At 47.5% G+C, this 18,361-nt stretch overlaps 1 protein-coding gene across 12 annotated transcripts in view; it reads right to left on the minus strand.

Moving 5' to 3' along the window:
- Positions 1-210: 210 nt before the first annotated feature.
- GBF1 (golgi brefeldin A resistant guanine nucleotide exchange factor 1) overlaps positions 211-18,361 on the minus strand; it is a 120,331-nt gene continuing 102,180 nt past the window's right edge. For 7 of the 12 annotated variants that reach the window (XM_078434770.2, XM_078434769.2, XM_078434768.2 and 4 more), the window contains 26 exons: positions 17,993-18,182; positions 16,173-16,313; positions 15,768-15,856; positions 14,347-14,549; positions 13,808-13,931; positions 13,417-13,542; positions 13,066-13,148; positions 12,161-12,397; positions 11,779-11,872; positions 11,191-11,367; positions 10,804-10,868; positions 10,597-10,720; positions 10,329-10,400; positions 10,089-10,183; positions 9,676-9,829; positions 5,997-6,222; positions 5,072-5,232; positions 4,694-4,940; positions 4,364-4,569; positions 3,098-3,248; positions 2,861-2,991; positions 2,558-2,659; positions 2,167-2,280; positions 1,855-2,035; positions 1,561-1,689; positions 211-1,068 (listed from right to left, as the gene is read on the minus strand). In XM_078434770.2, the coding sequence (XP_078290896.1) occupies positions 788-1,068; positions 1,561-1,689; positions 1,855-2,035; positions 2,167-2,280; positions 2,558-2,659; positions 2,861-2,991; positions 3,098-3,248; positions 4,364-4,569; positions 4,694-4,940; positions 5,072-5,232; positions 5,997-6,222; positions 9,676-9,829; positions 10,089-10,183; positions 10,329-10,400; positions 10,597-10,720; positions 10,804-10,868; positions 11,191-11,367; positions 11,779-11,872; positions 12,161-12,397; positions 13,066-13,148; positions 13,417-13,542; positions 13,808-13,931; positions 14,347-14,549; positions 15,768-15,856; positions 16,173-16,313; positions 17,993-18,182 (3,903 nt within the window). In that variant the 3' untranslated portion in view covers positions 211-787. The remainder of the gene's footprint in view (positions 1,069-1,560; positions 1,690-1,854; positions 2,036-2,166; positions 2,281-2,557; positions 2,660-2,860; positions 2,992-3,097; positions 3,249-4,363; positions 4,570-4,693; positions 4,941-5,071; positions 5,233-5,996; positions 6,223-9,675; positions 9,830-10,088; positions 10,184-10,328; positions 10,401-10,596; positions 10,721-10,803; positions 10,869-11,190; positions 11,368-11,778; positions 11,873-12,160; positions 12,398-13,065; positions 13,149-13,416; positions 13,543-13,807; positions 13,932-14,346; positions 14,550-15,767; positions 15,857-16,172; positions 16,314-17,992; positions 18,183-18,361) is intronic. The other 5 variants (XM_078434772.2, XM_078434771.2, XM_078434766.2 and 2 more) reach the window with 2 other exon arrangements.

The raw sequence follows: 18,361 nt of genomic DNA on the forward strand, positions 1-18,361 counted from the left end.
ACTGCTGTTGTAGTGGTGGTGGTGATGGTTGTAGGGCAGCAACACTGGGGAAGGAATCCTGACTGGCGCCTGGATGGCTGGTAGCCTGGGGCCATGTGGGCCAGACTGTTGGTAGGCCAGCCTCACTTCTGTTCATGCAAGGTCCAAGCCCTGGGTATCCCAATAACATGGTGCCCATAAGTTCAAGAAGGAAACCAGAGGGAAAAGCAATGACATTGGTACTAAGACATTTATTACATCATAAAAAGTCCATTGTTGTCCTGTTTTTCCATATGTACATGCTCCTGTGGGTAGCAGTCCCTCTGTCCAGCCCCACCTGCCAACCCTCCATGGTGCCAATCAACTCTCCAAACCGACCAACTAATTAATAAAAGAGGAAGAACTGGAGAAGGTGGCCCAGGGCTGATGGGAATGGAGATGGGAGAAGGACACAAAGTGCAGAATGGTTGGCTTGGCTATCAATGCCTGACCACAGGGCAGGAGGGGCAGGAGGGCAGGCACTGCAGGCTGGCATAGAGATGCCTCCCCAGGGCTGCCAGGCTGCAGGCAATACCTGAGTGCGCTCTCAGGTTAGAACCCCAGGAATGGAGAGCAAAGGAAAAAGGTTCCTCAGCCTGATTGTGGATTCCAGGAGGGGCTATAAAAATTCTTTTTCAGGTCCCCATCCAAGTAGCAGCGACAGCAGCTCAGGCTGGGCCTGAGAAGTTTGTGGCCCTTGGGACAGGTGGGAGGGTGGCCGAGGACAGCCTGATAGGAAGTACTGGTCCTGATCTCTGAGGAGCCTGCCTTAGTTGACCTCAGAGGTGGGCATGGGGTCTGTGGGGCGGGGTGTAGCCAGGAGGGGCACTGGTGAAGTGGCCTCAATGAGAGCAGGGTTGAGGATGATGGGCAGAGTCATGGGTGGTACACCCACCTGCAGTGGGGAGGCCAAGGGCTGCAGGATCAGTGGGGGCTGAGCCAGGGGAGGAGGCCCATCTGGAGTAGGGCTCAGTCTGCTGGGGCTAGACGCCACTGGTGATCCAGGGGAGCTGCTGTTGGCAGGCCGAGGGCCCTCAGGCTTCTCAAAGTCTACAGGGAGAGCGAGGGGCTGGTCAGACTCCCTCACATTCTCCAGCTGGCTTACCTAACCTCTGCTTTTCCCCATTGCTGTGAACAAAATGACTCCTACCAGGCTATGTAGTTGGCAATCTCCCCTTTAACGCATTCAAAAATGCAGTTACCTTATACCTACCCTCTATCTCCTTTGCTGTACCTCCAGTCAAGTAAATTATGGTCTGAAATTTACTAGGATCCCTCCTGAAGGGCAACTGCTGCATATTTATGTCAAGTCCCTGATCCAACCTTCTCCTCCCATGCCTGAAAATCTCAAGCAGGTAGCTCATCAGAGCTTATTTGGTCCTGTCACTTCCCACAGGAAGAGCAGGTGACCAGAATACTCTGGTTCCCTCCTTTCCCTGGCTCACAGCCCATGCTCAGTGGCAATCCCAAACTACCCTGGGCTTCCTCTTAGGCCTCCTACTTCTTGCTCAACACCCAGGAGGCTAGCTCAGAAGGACTCACCACAGACCCCCAGCTCAGAAGGCATCTCTGGAGGAGGTGGATGGCCAGGTGTCCTTGTGTCCCCAGCAGCAGGAGCCATGTGGGCTGAGGCCATAGGTTTTTGGGCATGTGGCTCCATGGGCATGGGGTCTGGGGAGGGCAGAAAAACCAGATGGCAGCTCTTAGTGTTTTCCTTCAAGCAGAGCCCTGGCTACCCAACAATCCTCCCACAAATATGAGATACAGAGAACTATTTATTAGCTCCAGACTCTCTGATGGGGACTCTTTTTGATAAAATTGAGCTAAGCCTCCTACCCTGGATGACAGTCTGCTTGAAGAGCTCATCTCGTAGGTGGGGCAGAAAACAGTCAATGCGCTCCCAGGTAATCTCCCAGAGGGCTGAGGGGCTGCCTCCTCGGGCATCTGCGTTGTGGAAAATCTCTGCTGTGTCCATCACCAGGAGCATGTTCTTCAGAGACTCAGGGATGGCCTCTGACTGTAGGTGGCAGTGGGACCATGTGGATGGGAAAGAGGGCATGGTGGAATATGGTAAGGAGGCATCCATCGAGGGAAAACAGCATGTCTTCCCAGCAGGTGGGAGAGGAAGCAGGCAGTGGTAGAACATACCAGTAAGTCACTGGAGCCTGCATGCATATACTTGTCCATGAAGTCCAGGATGGTCAGCCAGAGGGCCGCAAAGGTAGAGAGTGACAGCAGTGGAGACAGGTGCTGCAAGAAGACCTATGGCCCACCAGCCCCTTTTAGCAGAGGGGTCGGAGCAGTCTGCATCCCTCTCCAAGGCTGGGAAGGAAGCCTGCTCTATCTTGCATGGGAATCCTATAGCAGAGATTCCTCTGAATTCCAAGATCCTCCCAGGTCTCTGGGTTCTGCCGAGTCTCCACAGCTGGGGATCCTGAGCACCCACATTGCATCTCTAGGTCCTAGCAGAAGCCCAGCTTCCCTCCTTGCAGAGAGGCAAGTATGGGGAGAGTGGGTGGGTGAGGGCATTGAGCAGTACCTTAGAGAGCAGTGTGGAAGCCCTCATTCGAGTCTCCTCCATCCCACCCACATCTGCAGGGCTGATGTTCTCCAAGAGTTTGGTCAGTAGAGGAAACAGCACCTGGTAGGTAAAGAGCCAATGTCTCCCTAGCAGGGTCAGTTGGCAGCCTTGCCCCAAGGAAGCCAGGGGGTGGGGTGGATAAGCACAGAGCAGAAGAGAAAAATAGGATGCAGGCTGAGGACTGACATCAGGGGCTCTTCAGGCTGCCCAGCTCTATCTTAAGGCTTTGAACTTTGCCTTAAGACTAGAGGGGAGTCCTACCTTGTTAAAACAGGACTCCCACTCCAGGGCATCTAGCTTTTGCAGATCATGTACCAGTAGTGCTCGCTGCAGATAGGTCAGTGCCTGCATCCGCACCTGGCGCCGGGCATCACAGCACAGGCAGGCGATGCCTGAGAGTGAGAACAGGCTCAGGATCCTTCAGGCATCCTGATCCTGGTGCTTCCCAAGCTCCAGCTTCACTTCTGCCCCTGCCCTGCCTGCTCCCCTGATGTTTACCCTGCAGTAAAGGGCACCAACAGTGGGCCCAGAGGGTGCGTGAATCTGCTTCGATCTTCCGACCACCTGTCTCCAGGTGGCGCTGCTCCTCCGCCCACGAGCTGTAGATAGAGGCCGCTCTCGTGTGTAGGGTGTGCATCAGGTCTAACAACTGGGGGTCACAGGAGAGGCAGGATGAGTTAAGGTCCGTGGGTGCCCCCCTACCCCCAAAACACTGTCCCTGACTGAGTCTTCAAGGGAGACCCTACTACCAGTGACACCATACTCTACCCCTCCCACCCCGCCTTTTCTCTTCAACTTCATGAGCTAGTTGCCCCCTTCCAGCCAGTGCTTCCCGAAGTTGGGTATTACTCCTAGTGCAGGAGACGTGAGGAGGTGTGTGGAATAAGTATTTAGTAACAATGCATTACATGGTGAAAGAGGTACTTTCTTTTCAATTCTCTTTCATACCTTCTGATGACAGATTAAGCCTCATCTTATTAATTTCACCTTACAAACAGAAAGCAAACATCAGACTCAGAGGCTCTGGTGGGCAATAGTGTGTGGTCAACTTTAATAATTTTTTTGTTTTCAGGATTTTTCTACAGTTATTAAGGCAATTAGTTCTCCATTTATTCAGTGATATGAAGTCTGCTTGTAAAATAAATTTTATATACCTTGAATAGACAAAGAATAGCTCTGGAAGGATAGACAAGAAACTGGTGGCAGTGTGTACCTCTGGAGAGGGGAACTTAGCAACTGGGGGCAGAAATGGAATGCGACTTTTTTTTTTTTTAAGTTATGCGTGTTTTTTTTTTTTTAATGTTTATTTATTTTTGAGAGAAAGAGAGAGAGACAGAGAGAGGGGGAGAGAGGGAGCAGAGGAGGGGCAGAAAGAGAGGGAGACGCAGAATCTGAAGCAGGTTCCAGGCTCTGAGCTGTCAACACAGAGCCTGACGCAGAGCTCGAACCCACTAACTGTGGGATCATGACCGGGGTCAAACTTGGATGCTTAACTGACTGAGCCACCCAGGCACCCCGGGACTTACTTTTATCTGTTTACCCTTTTCTACTTTTGAACTTTGTACATATGCATGTATTACTTATTCAAAACATAAACCTTAAATATTAAGGTCTGGATATTGGATAGGGGAACACTGTGGAGGTGGTGGCCAAGGTCCTGGGTTGGAAAACAGGTCCTTCTCAGCCTTGGCTGTCCCTGGCTCTGCCCAGGCTCCCAATGTCACGAGGAGGGAGAGGAGAGCAAGTAAAGGATGCCATACTTACGTCCTGACTGACCTGTAAAGACACCGTATGGTAGCTGGCAGGCACGCCTTCATCCTCATCATCGTCACTATGCCCACCTCTAGTGGCATGTTGGCTGGAGGTTCGAGGCCGCCGAAGCACTGAGCCTTCCTTGGATTTCTTCTTGAAGCGGTTTCCTTTGCTGTCATATTTGTGACTCTTGCCACGTTTCTCCTGGGACTTGCACCCTGAGCAGAGCCAGACCCAGGTCACAATTCTACATCCATGGACACAGACGGCCTACCTTTTCCTCCCTTTCCCCCGTATATTCCCATGGTTACTCCCCAACTGCCCCTTCATTGGGTAACCCACCGCCATTCAGACTGGCCTCCACAAAGATGCGGAGAGTCTTGACGCAGAGCTCAAAGTTGTCAGGTGTAATGTGGGCAGCATCACGCACAATGAACGACAGAGATTCCACACATTTAAGCAGGGACTTAGTGTCATGTGGCCCGAGGTCCAGCCCCACTGTTAGGCTGTACTGATTGACCAGGGGTGAAGGGCCTAGCCGGCTGGGCCCAGGACCTGGCTTGGAGTTATCGATGTCATCCTTCCCCACCTGTAAAGTACACAAGAGTTGCTGGGAACCCTTGAGCCTGATCTTCCCCCTAGATGTCCTGCTGGAGGACCAGGAATCTTTCCCACAGGCCAAGGAGGGAAGACTCACCCACTACCTGTATGCTCACTTACCACTAACCAACCGCTGTTGACCACATCAGCATCTGTGGCTGATCGGTGGATCTTGCCAGGCCTACAATGCTCAGCATAGACCTCTGAGTCAGAAGTGTATCCTCGGTCCAGGCTCACATCATTCTGATGGTAGGATGGGAGTTCGCTGTCTGATTGGGCCCCTGAGTCAGCAGGGAGAAGGGCAGAGTCAGGGTGGAAAGGGGGACACTGGGATGAGGGATGATTTCAGTTCTGAGAAGTAGGTGCTGAAGCCTGGCCTCTCCTCTCTCTTGGTCCAGCTTAGTTTCAACCCTGTCATCAGAGGGCTGGAGGATGGTCTGGACAGATTTTTTTTTTAAGTTTGTTTATTTATTTGGGGAGAGAGAGAGAAAGAGACAGAGACAGAGAAACAAACAGACCATGAGTGGGGGAGGGGCAGAGAGAGAAGGAAGAGAGAGAATCCCAAGCAGGCTCTGCACTGTCAGCACAGAGCTTACCATGGGGCTTGATCCCATGAACTGTGAGATCATGACCTGAGCCAAAGTCAAGAGTCAGATGCTTAACCGACTGAGACTTCCAGATGCCCCTGGACAGATTCTCTCTTGACCAAATGTGGCAGCAGGCTAATTTGGGCTCCTGATGGTATCTAGTAGCAGCTGTCAGGGGGTGCGGGTGGTGGTGAGGACATAGTTTCTGATAAAACAGTCCTCAGGACAGTAGGAAGCCTGGTATTATAGCTGTTTATATTGCCTACTAGCTTTCATGCTGTTTAACCCATGGGTGCTGGGGAAAGGCCAGTGGGTACAGGAAGCTCTGGAAGCAGATGGCAGAAGCCAGGGGTGTCTAATCTGCTAAATGCAATAGCCTGTATTTTGTTTTCCTGTCTCAACCCCTGGGGCCATAACTGTTTATCTGCCAATGTGGGTCTCCCTGGGAAAGGGCTTACCAGCATCAGGTGCATCAGCCCTGGCTGTGGCCTGCAGTGCAGCTGGAGGTTTTACGCCTGAGCCAATGCATTCCAGTAGCGTGAAGAGGGTGGCCCAGTCATCACCTGAGTGGATGTTGGCTGCGTTGGTCTTAAGGAGTTCATGGAGCCCATAGGCTACCTGGTGACTGACTCGGGACAGCACGCTGGGCTTCATTAGTAGCAAAATGCGCAGGGAGAGCAGCACCTAGGTGGATGGGAAGCAGGAAGTGGGCACACAGCTTCTTGTCTAGTCTCCTTTCCCACCAGTTTTCTTAGGCCAGTGAGGATGGTTTGGCTAGGACCCAACTGGTCCTGCTGCTGGTCTTTTCTTTTTTTCAGTCTTTTTTTAATTAAAAATTTTATTGAGCTATGGATTCATATGCAGCTGTAAAACCTAACACAGAGAGATCTCTTCTATGCTTTGCCCCATTTACACCAACGGTAATGTTACGTAAACTATAGTATATGATAACCAGGATACTGATATTGATACAATCCACTGATCTTATTCAGGTTTCCCCAGTTTTACTTTACTCATATGTGTATTAGGTTCTTAGTCACCTAAGTCACTTAGTCAACTTAGTCACCTAATTTTAGGTCTATGTAGCCTTCGCTAGTCAAGATGCTGAATAGTTCCACCACCACAGGATTCCCCGTGTTGCCCTTTTATAAACACATCTGCCTCTTTTTTGCCCCCATCCCTATCCCCTGGCAATCTGTTCATAACTTCTAAAATCCTGTCGTTTCAAAAATGTCATATAAATGGAATTATATAATATATAGCCTTTTGAAATTGGCTTTTTTTCACTCAGTATAATCCCTTGGAGATTCATCCAAATTGTTGTGTTTATCAATAGTTTGTTGCTTTGGTTACTGAACAGTCTTAAGGACTTAAGGACATATGTCCCACAGTTTAACTATACCTGTTGAAAATCATTTGGGCTGATTCCAGTTTTGGGCTATTACAAATAAAGCTTCTATGAACATTCATGAATAGGTTTTTATGAGAAAGTAGGCTTTAATTTCTTTGGGATAAGTGCCCAAGAGTGCAACTGCTAGATTGTGTGGTAACTGCATATTTAGTTCTATGAAGAAACTGCTGACAGAGGAGCTGTACCATTTTACATTCCCATCAGCAATATATGAGTGACCTTTACTCTTGCCGGCATTTGGTAATATCACTATTTTTTACTCTAGTCTTTGTGGTAGGTGGGTAGTAATATCTCATTGTGGTTTCAATTTCCATTTCCCTGTGGGGTAATAATGTTGAACATCATTTAAGTGTTTTCATGTGCTTATTTGCCATCTGTATATCTTCTTCAGTGAAATGTCTATTCATATTTTTTGCCCATTTTCTAATTGGATTGTTTCCTTACTGTTGTATTTTGAGTTCTTTTATTTAGATGTTAGTCTTTTCTCAGATATGTAATTTGCAAAGATATGCTCCTTATCTTTTCATCCTTTTCACATTAGCTTCCACAGAGTATAGTTTTAATATTGATAGAGTCCAATTTATCAATTTTTCCTTTCATGGATTGTGCTTTTGGTATCAAGTCTAAGAATACTTTGCCTACCTCCTGAAGATACCCTCCTGTATTTCTTCTTAAAGGTTTCGTACTCTGGGGCACCTGGGTGGCGCCTGAGACTTTGGCTCAGGTCATGATCTTACAGCTCGTGAGTTCAAGCTCCGTGTCGGGCTCTGTGCTAACAGCTCGGAGCCTGAAGCCTGCTTCCGATTCTGTGTCTCCCTCTCTCTCTGCCCCTAACTCACTCGCATTCTGTCTCTGCCTCTCTCAAAAATAAATAAACATCGGGGCGCCTGGGTGGCTCAGTCGGTTAAGCGTCCGACTTCAGCTCAGGTCACGATCTCACGGTCCGTGAGTTCGAGCCCCGCATCGGGCTCTGGGCTGATGATGGCCCAGAGCCTGGAGCCTGCTTCCGATTCTGTGTCTCTCTCTCTCTCTCTGACCCTCCCCCGTCCATGCTCTGTCTCTCTCTGTCTCAAAAATAAATAAACGTTAAAAAAAAAAATTAAAAAAAAAAATAAACATTAAAAAAGTTTAATAAAAAAACCCAAATTACTTAGCCTAACTATATTTAGAAAAAAAAAAAAAAAAGGTTTCATACTTCTACAGTTTACATTTAAATCTATGATTCTTTTTTTTTAATGTTTATTTATTTTGAGAGAGAGACGGACAGCGCACACAAGCATGAGCAGGGTAGGGGCAGAGAGAGGGGGAGAGAGAATCCCAAGCAGGTTCTGCACTGTTAGCATGGAGTCCCATGCCGGGCTTGATCTCATGAACCATGAGATCATGACCTGAGCTGAGATCAAAAGTTGGACCCTTAACCGGCTGAGCCACCCAGGTGCCCTCTAGGATTCATTTTGAAATAATTTTTCTATAAGGTATAATACTTAGGTCAAGGTTCACTTGTTTGTTCCCCACCCACTGATTTCAATTGTTCCAGCAACTGAAAAAGCTATCCTTCCTCCACCGAATTGTTTTTGCACTTTTGTAAAAAAAAATTAGTTGAGCTGGGCACCTGGGTGGCTCTGTCAGTTGAGCGCCCGACTCTTGATTTAGGCTCAGGTCATATTTCCCAGTTTGTGAGATCGAACTCTGCATCAGGCTCAGTGCTGACAGTATGGAGCTTGCTTGGGATTCTCTCTCTGCTCCTCCCCTACTCACGTGCATGCTTGCTCTCTCTCAAAATAGATTAAATATATAAGCTGAAAATAAATTAGTTGAGCATCTTTGTGTGGGTCTATTTCTGGGTTCTTTCTTCTGTTCCACTGCTTTATGGGTCTGTCTCTCCACAAATACCAGTCTTGATTACTGCAGTTATACAGTAAGCCTTAATAGCAGATGGAGTGATTCTTCCCTCTTCCTTCTTTCTCAAGATGTCTGGCCATTCTAGGGCCTGTGTTTTTCCATCTAAATTTTAAAATAAGCCTAGGCCTACAAAAAACCTTGCTGGGATTTTCATGGATTTTCTCCATTGTATTAAACTTACAGATGAATTTATGGGAGAACTGACATCTTTACTATGCTGAGTCTTCAAATTCATTAACATGGTATGCCTTTTCAGTTATTTAGATCATCTTTGATATCTTTCATTAGAACTTTACACTTTTTAGCATACAGATCCTATACATGTTTGTTAGGTGTGTATCTCAGTATTTCACTTCATTTGAAGCACTTGTAAATATTGTGTTTTTGGTTTCATTTTCTATACGTTCACTGTTAGTATCTGGACATGTGATTAATTTTTTGTGTTAATCTAATATCCTGTAACCTTGCTGAAGTCACTTATTAGTTCTATGCTGGCTGTCTTTTATACTTGAGCCAAGAGATCTCAAGAGGGTCCTAAGCATGAGAACCAGGAAACCAGGTATAGGGCTGAGAATGCCACAAGGCAGTAACCATCCAGCCCTACAGAGCAGAGCAGATACAGAACCTGCAGAGATGCTAAGGACCAGCTTAGGCTCATCCCCAATGCCAGCTGTTAGATTTCCTCCAGCCCTGTGACAGGTCACTGGGCTCATGCTATGGAGCACTAAATGTACTTACTCTCTGTCTCGGGCATTACCCATAACGGACACTGTGGCTTTAGTCCCCTGCATAACTGCCTGCCCTCCCAGCTGCACTCTGCTTACCTGGCCACTGATCTCTTCTCTGCGGAGCAGTCGAATGGCCAAGCGCAGCAGCCCCACCACTGCCCGCTCCACAAGGAAGCAGAAATCCTGTGCCTGGACACATAGGTGATACAGATGGTCTCGAACAGTCTGCCACACACAACCCACACGGTCCCTGAGGAACATAAGGGTGAGGACAGTTTCAGTTGGAGAGGCCACTAGGTAATAAGTCTCTTTTTTAGATCCAGGTTAAGCCTTTCAGGGCTCATTGGTTATTATACCCTAAGCAGGCAGGTATAATGAGCAAGCTTCTCCTCCACTGTCTACAGCTTCATGTGCTTCTTGCCCCTAGAGCCCACTCAGCAAGATGGCTCCAGTCTTCCATCCCTTTGGCACAAGCCCAGTATGAGGCCTGCCTAAAGACTGCCTTCTACCTGTTCTCCAGCACAATCCTCAGCAGCATCTCCAGGCAGAAAGCAGCATCCTCCTCATCATATGTCTCTTCATCTGGTGTCACTGAGACTAGAGCCTAGAGGAGAACAGCAGGAAAGCATGGAGAAACCAGCCCCTTGGGCCTGCCCTGACAGAAATTAAGGCATTTAAACATCACTGTCCCCACCTCCCCTCCTAGACACAGCCAGCCCTTTCATCTCTCTTTCCTCTTCATTCTGTACCTTCATGAGCTCCTGCAGTGACTCCAGCTGAAGAAACTTGCTTTCTGTGATCATTTTTTCTGGGTCACATTGCTAGAGGGGGCATGAGAGAGAGGGGGTCAGTGACAAGCACTGGAGGGAAGAGAATATTCCCAAGAGGTAGGGAGAGAGAGTTGGAGTGAGCTCTGGCCACAAGTCCTGGGTGATTCTACTCTTCAGTTCCTAGGGCAGCATCTATCTAGTAGGGAGGGATCTAGGCTTGTTTACCAGGGGTAGGCAGGCCAGTTACCTTGATACAGTCTAAGGCTGCTCTTTTGGCCTCTTGGTTCTCAGTGGATGGGCCTCGCACACTAGACTGTTCAGTACCACTTAGTGTCAGCCAGCTCACAAAGCTTAGCACTGTTGACTCTCCTCTGTAGAAAGAGTTCAAGCCCTGGTGAGCTCCAGAGTTCTGACCTTCCCTTCCCGAAGCCTTTAGCCTCTGATCTGCCCTCACCGATTTGATGGTGTCTCCTCCCTCTGTAGAGAGATCTTGCCATTGGGATCCACGAAATCTTCTACCTGGAAAATCAGGCCAAGAATAATTTCTCTCCATATGCCCTTTGCATTTCCTGCTCCTCCATGTAAAGTTCTCTGGCTTTCTTCCTGAAGCTCACTGCCCCACATTACTGACTAGACCCCCTACAGTTGGTGACCGGCAATGGTTTATACCAGCCTTCATTTATAGCTATCCCTTCACCCAAGATCTGTGGTCTCACATTTGAGGTGTTCTTGGTAAGCTTCAGCAGTCATCAGGCCCAGTGCTACTTTCAACCAGTTCAATACACAGATAGCACAGAGTTTACAGGCTTTTGCCTTGTTATTAGTCTCCTATAAGAATTACCTCCACCATAGCTTTGGGTAGCAGTTGGGCCCGGAAGAGCTGCAGCATGGCCTCCATGATATTCTTCCAGCCCTCCCGCAGGATGTCACCGTGACGATGGGCTAAATGGAATACCGTCTTAGCTGCAATATGGGCTTTGGGGTTGCTTCCAAACACACTAGGCAGGTTCTCAATAGACTAAAAAAAAGAAGATGAGAAAAGGCTTAGGGTCTGGTAAATATCTAGAAAGAAGATCTCTAGGACTCTGCCTATGGCTCCCTGAGGGCCCTTCTGTTTGCTACGCTTCAATCCCTCCTAATACTGGTCGGAAGGGCTAACCTGGATAAGGCTTTCCCCAGTGATGTATCTCCTCTCCCATCCCAATTACATGAGGTGACATTATTCTCATCCTAAGGGGTTACAATACATGAGGTGACATTATTCTCATCCTAAGGGGTGTGAAACAGAAATGGCCTAAGTGCTGCTGTAGTCTAGAGGGAGTGAAGGAATACTCTGAGAGAAAACAGCTCCACAGATAAGGATAGATCCATGACTAAAAGAGAGGTCCTCCTTTGGAACTCTAAGTACATAGTTCTTGCCGCTGCTCACCTCACTGCTGAGAGCTGTGAATTTGCACAGAGATATGATGAGATTGTCAAATACATCGCTGAGGCCATAGTGGGCGGAGATCATGGCGCACTTCCTGTAATGTCACATCCCAGAAACAGAGTGAGTCACTGGAAGGCCAGGCAGCCCTTCCAAGTCCCTGAGGAGGCTTACTTGGGATTCTTCCCCAATCAGTTCCAGGAAGAAACCTTCTACTCTTGAGTTTGTTTAAGACTGAGCTTTCTCAAGCTTCGGACTCCCTCCAAACACTCAAGAGAAATCCCTTTCTAAGAAACTTAAGAGCAGGAGTCTGAAAGGCATGGAGGCAACCATGTTAACTCAGAGAGGTGGGAGGAGGTCAAGACCAAGGCCAAAGCTGGACTACCTGAAGCCCGAGATGGCTTTCTGGATGATTGTTTCCTCAAGGCTTTTGTCAAAGACGTAAGAGAGAGCAGCAATAGTGGGGCCCCAGGTCATGGTGAAGAGGTCAAGATCATAGCTGCCAGCAGGCACACGCAAGAATATGCCTTCTGGGGTGGCACCTCGATGAAGCAGCACATTCCACACATAGTTCTCCCGAACCAAGCCTGTCTGCTCTTCAGGCATCACAATTTCCTCATTCCTGTCCAGAGGTAAAGGAAAGAGCAGGTACACTGCTGTGAACCTGACTGGTTCCAAACTAGGACAACAGGTTTGGCCCATACTGGTTCAATCCGTCAATGAGAGGTCACCAAAACTGCAGCTCAGTGGTCTGCTTCCTACTCACCAGTGGGACCAGGGAGAAAAAAAGGGAGTGTCCAATAATCCCCCATAATCTCAAAGCCCTGTCTCTAACTGTGGCCTTTAGTCCTCTAGTGAGATCTCACATTCTTTCTGGGTATGACAGGATGAACATTTCTATCTTTTCTGATTTACAGTGAAAAACCTAAGTGTCCATCTCTGACTTCTGACCCAAACCTCACCCTCCAGAGCCCCTCTTGTGTCCTCTACCAGCTTCAGAATGCATTTTGTGAGCTCGACAAGAAAACCCAGCTGCTTTGGGTTCAGAAAATGAGCCCATGATACTCTACTTAGCGGGGGCAGTTTAGATCCTGGCTCAGAATCCTAGAGCTCCAGTGTTGTTCAGGCTCTTTAAGGAAAAAATGGGAAGGAAGGGGCTGCCCAGCTGAGTCTCAAGGCTGAATCCAGGGCATATGAATCACTGAAGTCTGCTGTGACTCTAAAATCTGGAAAAGGAAGCAGTGTGCTTCTGCTTAATAGAAAGCCAACCTATTTTCCACAAATACTTACTTGATGGCATGATACATGTCCTCCAGAATGTCTTGCTCAAAGTCCTTGCCTCCGTTCACACCTTTTAGGTTTTTGCGAAACTCCTAAAGACAGGCCAATAAGCATTTCCCCCCATGTGTGAATGCTGAAGCCCCCCCAAAGAACTCCTGGGTCTATGGTAAATAGGACTCAGGAAACAGAAAGTGAAAGAACCCACCTCCCTAACACAGTTCTTCTCTTGGATTGGTCAGCCCTCCTTAATTCCCCTGGACAGACTCTGTCCATTGCACCCACTGGAAATCCCATGTCCTTCCTGCTACACCCCCAAAACTGTGCTGGACCCTCTCTGCCTTGGCTGGGATCCAAACTTACCTCTAGAGTCATGGGTGCATTCTGTTTGCGAACATTGTGGTTGTGCTGGTCAGTATTAAGCATGATGACAGCATAGGCCAGGGCAAAGCAGGCATCGCTATTGGCAAATGGGGAGCCATTACAATTCTGAAAAAAGCAAAGACCCCATCTGTGTCAATGCCCTTCTCTGGCCAAACCCTTACTACCAACCCACTGGCCAATGCTAGGTAGAGTAGGGCTCCCAGAAAGAAATCTGCCAACCTCTTGCCAACTCCTTAACAGAAGCTGGCCTTTCTATAGAAAGCTCACTGATACTGCTCTCAGCCTTCTAAGGAGACAGCAGCAGGAGCCATAAAAACCCTCAGTCAAATGAACTTGGGATGCTGGGCTCAGGCCCTACCATTCAACTCACCCTCCAATGCTCTGTGAATGCCTCCAGCAACCTCTGGATGACTGGTGCTTCCCCAGGTAAGCGGAAGGCTTCCAAGTAGAGACGAAGAGCTTCATCCAGCCGCAGACCCTGAAAGCTGAAGGTGCTACAGGGAAAGGAAGAAGGATGAAGAGACTAAAGATATATAAGCTGCAAATGTTGGGTTCCCTATTAGCTCCAGTCCCTCTAACCTTCTTATACTAGAACAGAGGAGGCTCAAGTCTCTGGAAAAGGGGTCATCTCTATCTCCTGGTCATCTTTAACACAGAGTAGAATCTGACAACTCCTAACTTTAGTCCTTTCCACATCAGTGAGTTCTTGCCTGGAAATCTCATCCACTGGAACCCATAACCTACCTTGTGCTCAGTAACCCTGTTCCATCCCTTTGCAATGCTCTCTATGCAGAATGGAATGGCTCCCAAAGCTATCTTGCTGGAGACACTTTCAAGTCCAACAGACATAAATCATGGGAAGAGGAAGAGTATGTGACCTATGTCCCCCATTTCTTACAGCTTCCTCACCTTACAAAGCTCTCCAACAGGTCAATGTTTTTGCGGTCACTCACAAACTCTCCAATCATTTTCTTGTCCAGCCGAGGGTTCTCTCGGAGCCACTGGGCTACTTCTGTGTTGTCCATTGGGATGGTGAGGAGGCCTTTTTCTTGCAGAAACTGGATCCCCTTCTTTGGTTTCTGATTGAACTGTTCTGTGCCCGTGATTAGCAGCTGGAGGAGAAATACCAGAGGTGTCACAAGATGCTCTGCTCCTAAACCAGACAAGGCCAGGCTGGGCTCCATCATGGTCCACAGTTGGTAACCTAACCGGCTCCTAGGATGTGGTTCTAAGTGACTCCAAAACTAAGGCTGGACCATACTGACTCTAGCTTTCCCCAATCTTCATGTCTAATTAGAACTGGCTGAGGAGTTCCTTTTCACTCATTTCTGAATTCCCAAGATGCATAGGACAGCCCTTCACCAACTTGGGGATCAGGAAAAAGTAAAAGAGATTAGAGGAGGTTCTCTTCTCTCCAGTTTTACGGCCATCCTGGCATCAGTTTACAGCCTAGCTTGGATTTCTCTTCTTACTTTGGTTTCCCAGCTCTTAAGGACAAGGTGAACTAACTATGATGATAACTCCACTTTTTATCTGTCTAGTCACAGCCCTGTAATTAAGGGGACACATAAACCGAAGTCATTTAGGCTGACCATAAGAGGAAAAAAAGGTTTTCTTGGAGCTCCTGAGGGGTTCAGTCAGCTAAGTGTCTGACTCTTGATTTCAGCTCAGGCCATGATCTCACGGTTCGTCAGATTGAGCCCCATGTTAGACTCTACACTGACAGCACACAGCCTGCTTGGGATTCTCTCGTTCCCTCTGATTCTCTTGTTCCCTCTTTCTCTCTGCCCCTGCCACATGCATGCTTGCTCACTCACTCTCTCTCAGAAATAAACATTTCTTTTTTAAAAGAGAGGTTTTCTTTGTTTTAAAATACACACACACACACACACACACACACACACACACACACTCACTCACACACACACACACACACACACAGTTATTTGAATTTTATTAAAGCAGCAGATAAATGTCAATTTCCTTTCATTGCCAATCTTCACCCCAGAGCTTGAGATGACCAGTTAACCTCCAGTGACACATGACACCAGGTCCCAGGCTTTTGTTACCACCAGTAACACTTAGCTGTCACCTAGGGCAGATTTTGCCCAGAGGCACACAATAGGGTATGCTTAATTATAAGGCTTAGAAGTGAAGGTCTTCAAAGGAGACTGGGGGGTTGCTGAAGTCCCAAAAAACTGCAAAGATTAGCTTTGGGAAACCATTCAATGAGCTGCTACTCTCCCTTATCCTTTGAGACACAAACCCTACAAAAGACACCCAGACAGAGGCAGGCAGAGGTTAAGCTCTGGAGATAGCGCTATATATACCTTCTTTTTGTTTTTAATTTCAATCAGTTCCCGTGGATCTGGCAGGAGACAGGAAAATCGAGGTGGCTTCCGGGTAAACTTTTTGTCAGCTAGGAATGGGAGATGGGTGGAAGAGAAGAAAATACCCATAAGATCTCTTTTCCCAGGCTTTTAGAAAGGTTGCCAATATACTCTAGTAAAAAAAGGAGAATGACTCAGAAATTTTCTTGTCTTCATCAGTCTTCCTACAAATCCTATCTTCTAGGGCTCCAAACATTTTATTTCCTCTCTCCAGGTTTGAGGGCATGGGTGAGCAGCCAAGGTTTACCCACATGTTGCCCTAGGGTGTCTGTGCACCCCACCCCTCTGCTCTCTACCAGACCCTCCAGTTGAGGGGGCTGAGGATCATGGATACCCAGTACCCACCCCCAGAGTCACCAGCTTCCTCCAGATCACTGCATCCTGGCTTCCCGTGTTCTGCTGGCAGCCGCCCTCCACCTGGTAAATGTAGGCCTGGGACATCTGGGGCTATGCCTACAGGTTTCCTGTCGTTGGCTGCTCTCTCAGCTGGTAAGAGAGAAGAAGACAAATGAAGATGGGGTAGGAAGCCAAACAGAGTTATAGGAGAAGTTGAGTCCCAGGTCAAGGAGACCTGCCTAGGTCCCACATAGACCCACATAGGTCACCAGCCCTGAATAGGACAAACCTAATCCCAAACAAGTAGTCAGGTTAGCTAAGCATTAGATTCTATAATTTATTTTTTTTAATTAAAAAAAATTTTTTTTTAATGTTCATTTATTTTTGAGAGAGAGAGAGAGCAAGCGAGAGTGGAGGAGGGGCAGAGAGAGAGGGAGACACAGAATCAGAAGCAGGCTCCAGGCTCCGAGCTGTCAGCACACAGCCCAACATGAGGCTCGAACTCATGAACCGGGAGCCAAAGTCGGACGCTTAACTGACTGAGCCACCCAGGAGCCCCATATATATATATATATACATATATATATATATATGTATATATATATATATTTTTTTTTTAATGTCTATTTATTATTTAAAAAAAAATTTTTTTTTTTTTAAATTTTTTTTTTCAACGTTTTTTATTTATTTTTGGGACAGAGAGAGACAGAGCATGAACAGGGGAGGGGCAGAGAGAGAGGGAGACACAGAATCGGAAACAGGCTCCAGGCTCCGAGCCATCAGCCCAGAGCCTGACGCGGGGCTCGAACTCACGGACCGCGAGATCGTGACCTGGCTGAAGTCGGATGCTTAACCGACTGCGCCACCCAGGCGCCCCTAAAAAAATTTTTTTAAGTTTATTTATTTTTAATGTTTTTATTTATTTTTGAGACAGAGAGAGACAGAGCATGAGCAGGGGAAGGGCAGAGAGAGAGAGGGAGACACAGAATCTGAAGCAGGCTCCAGGCTCTGAGCTGTCAACACACAGTCCGATGCAGGGCTTGAACTCACGGACTGCAAGATCATGACCTGAGCTGAAGTTAGACACCCAACCAACTGAGCCACCCAGGCACCCCTATTTATTATTTTTGAGAGAGAGACAGAGCATGAGTGAGGTTTGGGCAGACAGAGAGGGAGACACAGAACCCAAAGCAGGCTCCAGGCTCTGAGCTGTTGGCACACAGCCCAATGTGGGGCTCAAACTCACAGACTGCGAGATCATGACCTGAGCTGACTGAGCCACCCAGGCACCCCTAGATTCTATAATTTAATAGAGATTACCCAGTCCCATTCTCTGGTCATCTGCAACCTCAGTCTCAAGGGGATGTCAGAGAAGATTAATTAGGGTAGAAGCAGATACTGGGGTGGGGGACAGTAGGGCCTGGAACTCTCAGGAACAGAAGTCCTATATCCTTTAATCTAGGTTCTCTTTCCCCCCATAAATAAATAATTCTCCTATGCTGTACACCTGAAACTAACATAACACTGTGTGTTAACTATACTTTAATTAAATAAATAAATTTAAATAATTACTATATTTAGTATTAATAATTATATTAATTAATAATTTATTATTATTATTAAATGAAAGCCAAAGCGTGGAGAAGAAAAGGACAAATCCATGAGTGTTGCGAACCTGCCTGCCTAGCCTATGATTCAAACCACCAAATCCTGGAAACATAGAACTGGGAGAGCCCCCAGTGGAAGTGATATAAGGAGAGAGGATTTGGTGAGTAGAGAAATGATAAGCATAGAACCCAGGGATCCTCAAAGAAAGAAATGCTTCTCACTATTGCTGGCTTCTCGGATGCCATCTACTGTCTCATAGCCAGGTCTAGCTGCTTCTTTCTTCTCTTGTTGGGTAAGACTGTTGAGGACTTTGGCCTGGCAATGGGCCTCAGTGCTATCAATCACTGTTAACAGGGCATCAAGAGAGAGGAGGTGTGTTGTGTAGAGCTGACCAGACACAGGGAAGGCATTCTGGAAAGTAAACAGATTCAGTAGACTTGAGGTTAATACTTTATCTTTTTCCAAAAATCCTGAAACCACCTATAACTTCTGCATTGCCCTGAGAAAATGCCTTTCTTCTTCCTGTTCCCCAGCTTTCAAGTGTTGCACCCCTCCCCCCCCCCCGCCCGTGTATAATATGCTCACTACCA

The sequence above is a fragment of the Panthera onca genome, chromosome D2, assembly GCF_046562875.1.
Source record: "Panthera onca isolate mPanOnc1 chromosome D2, mPanOnc1 haplotype 2, whole genome shotgun sequence".
NCBI lineage: Eukaryota > Metazoa > Chordata > Mammalia > Carnivora > Felidae > Panthera > Panthera onca.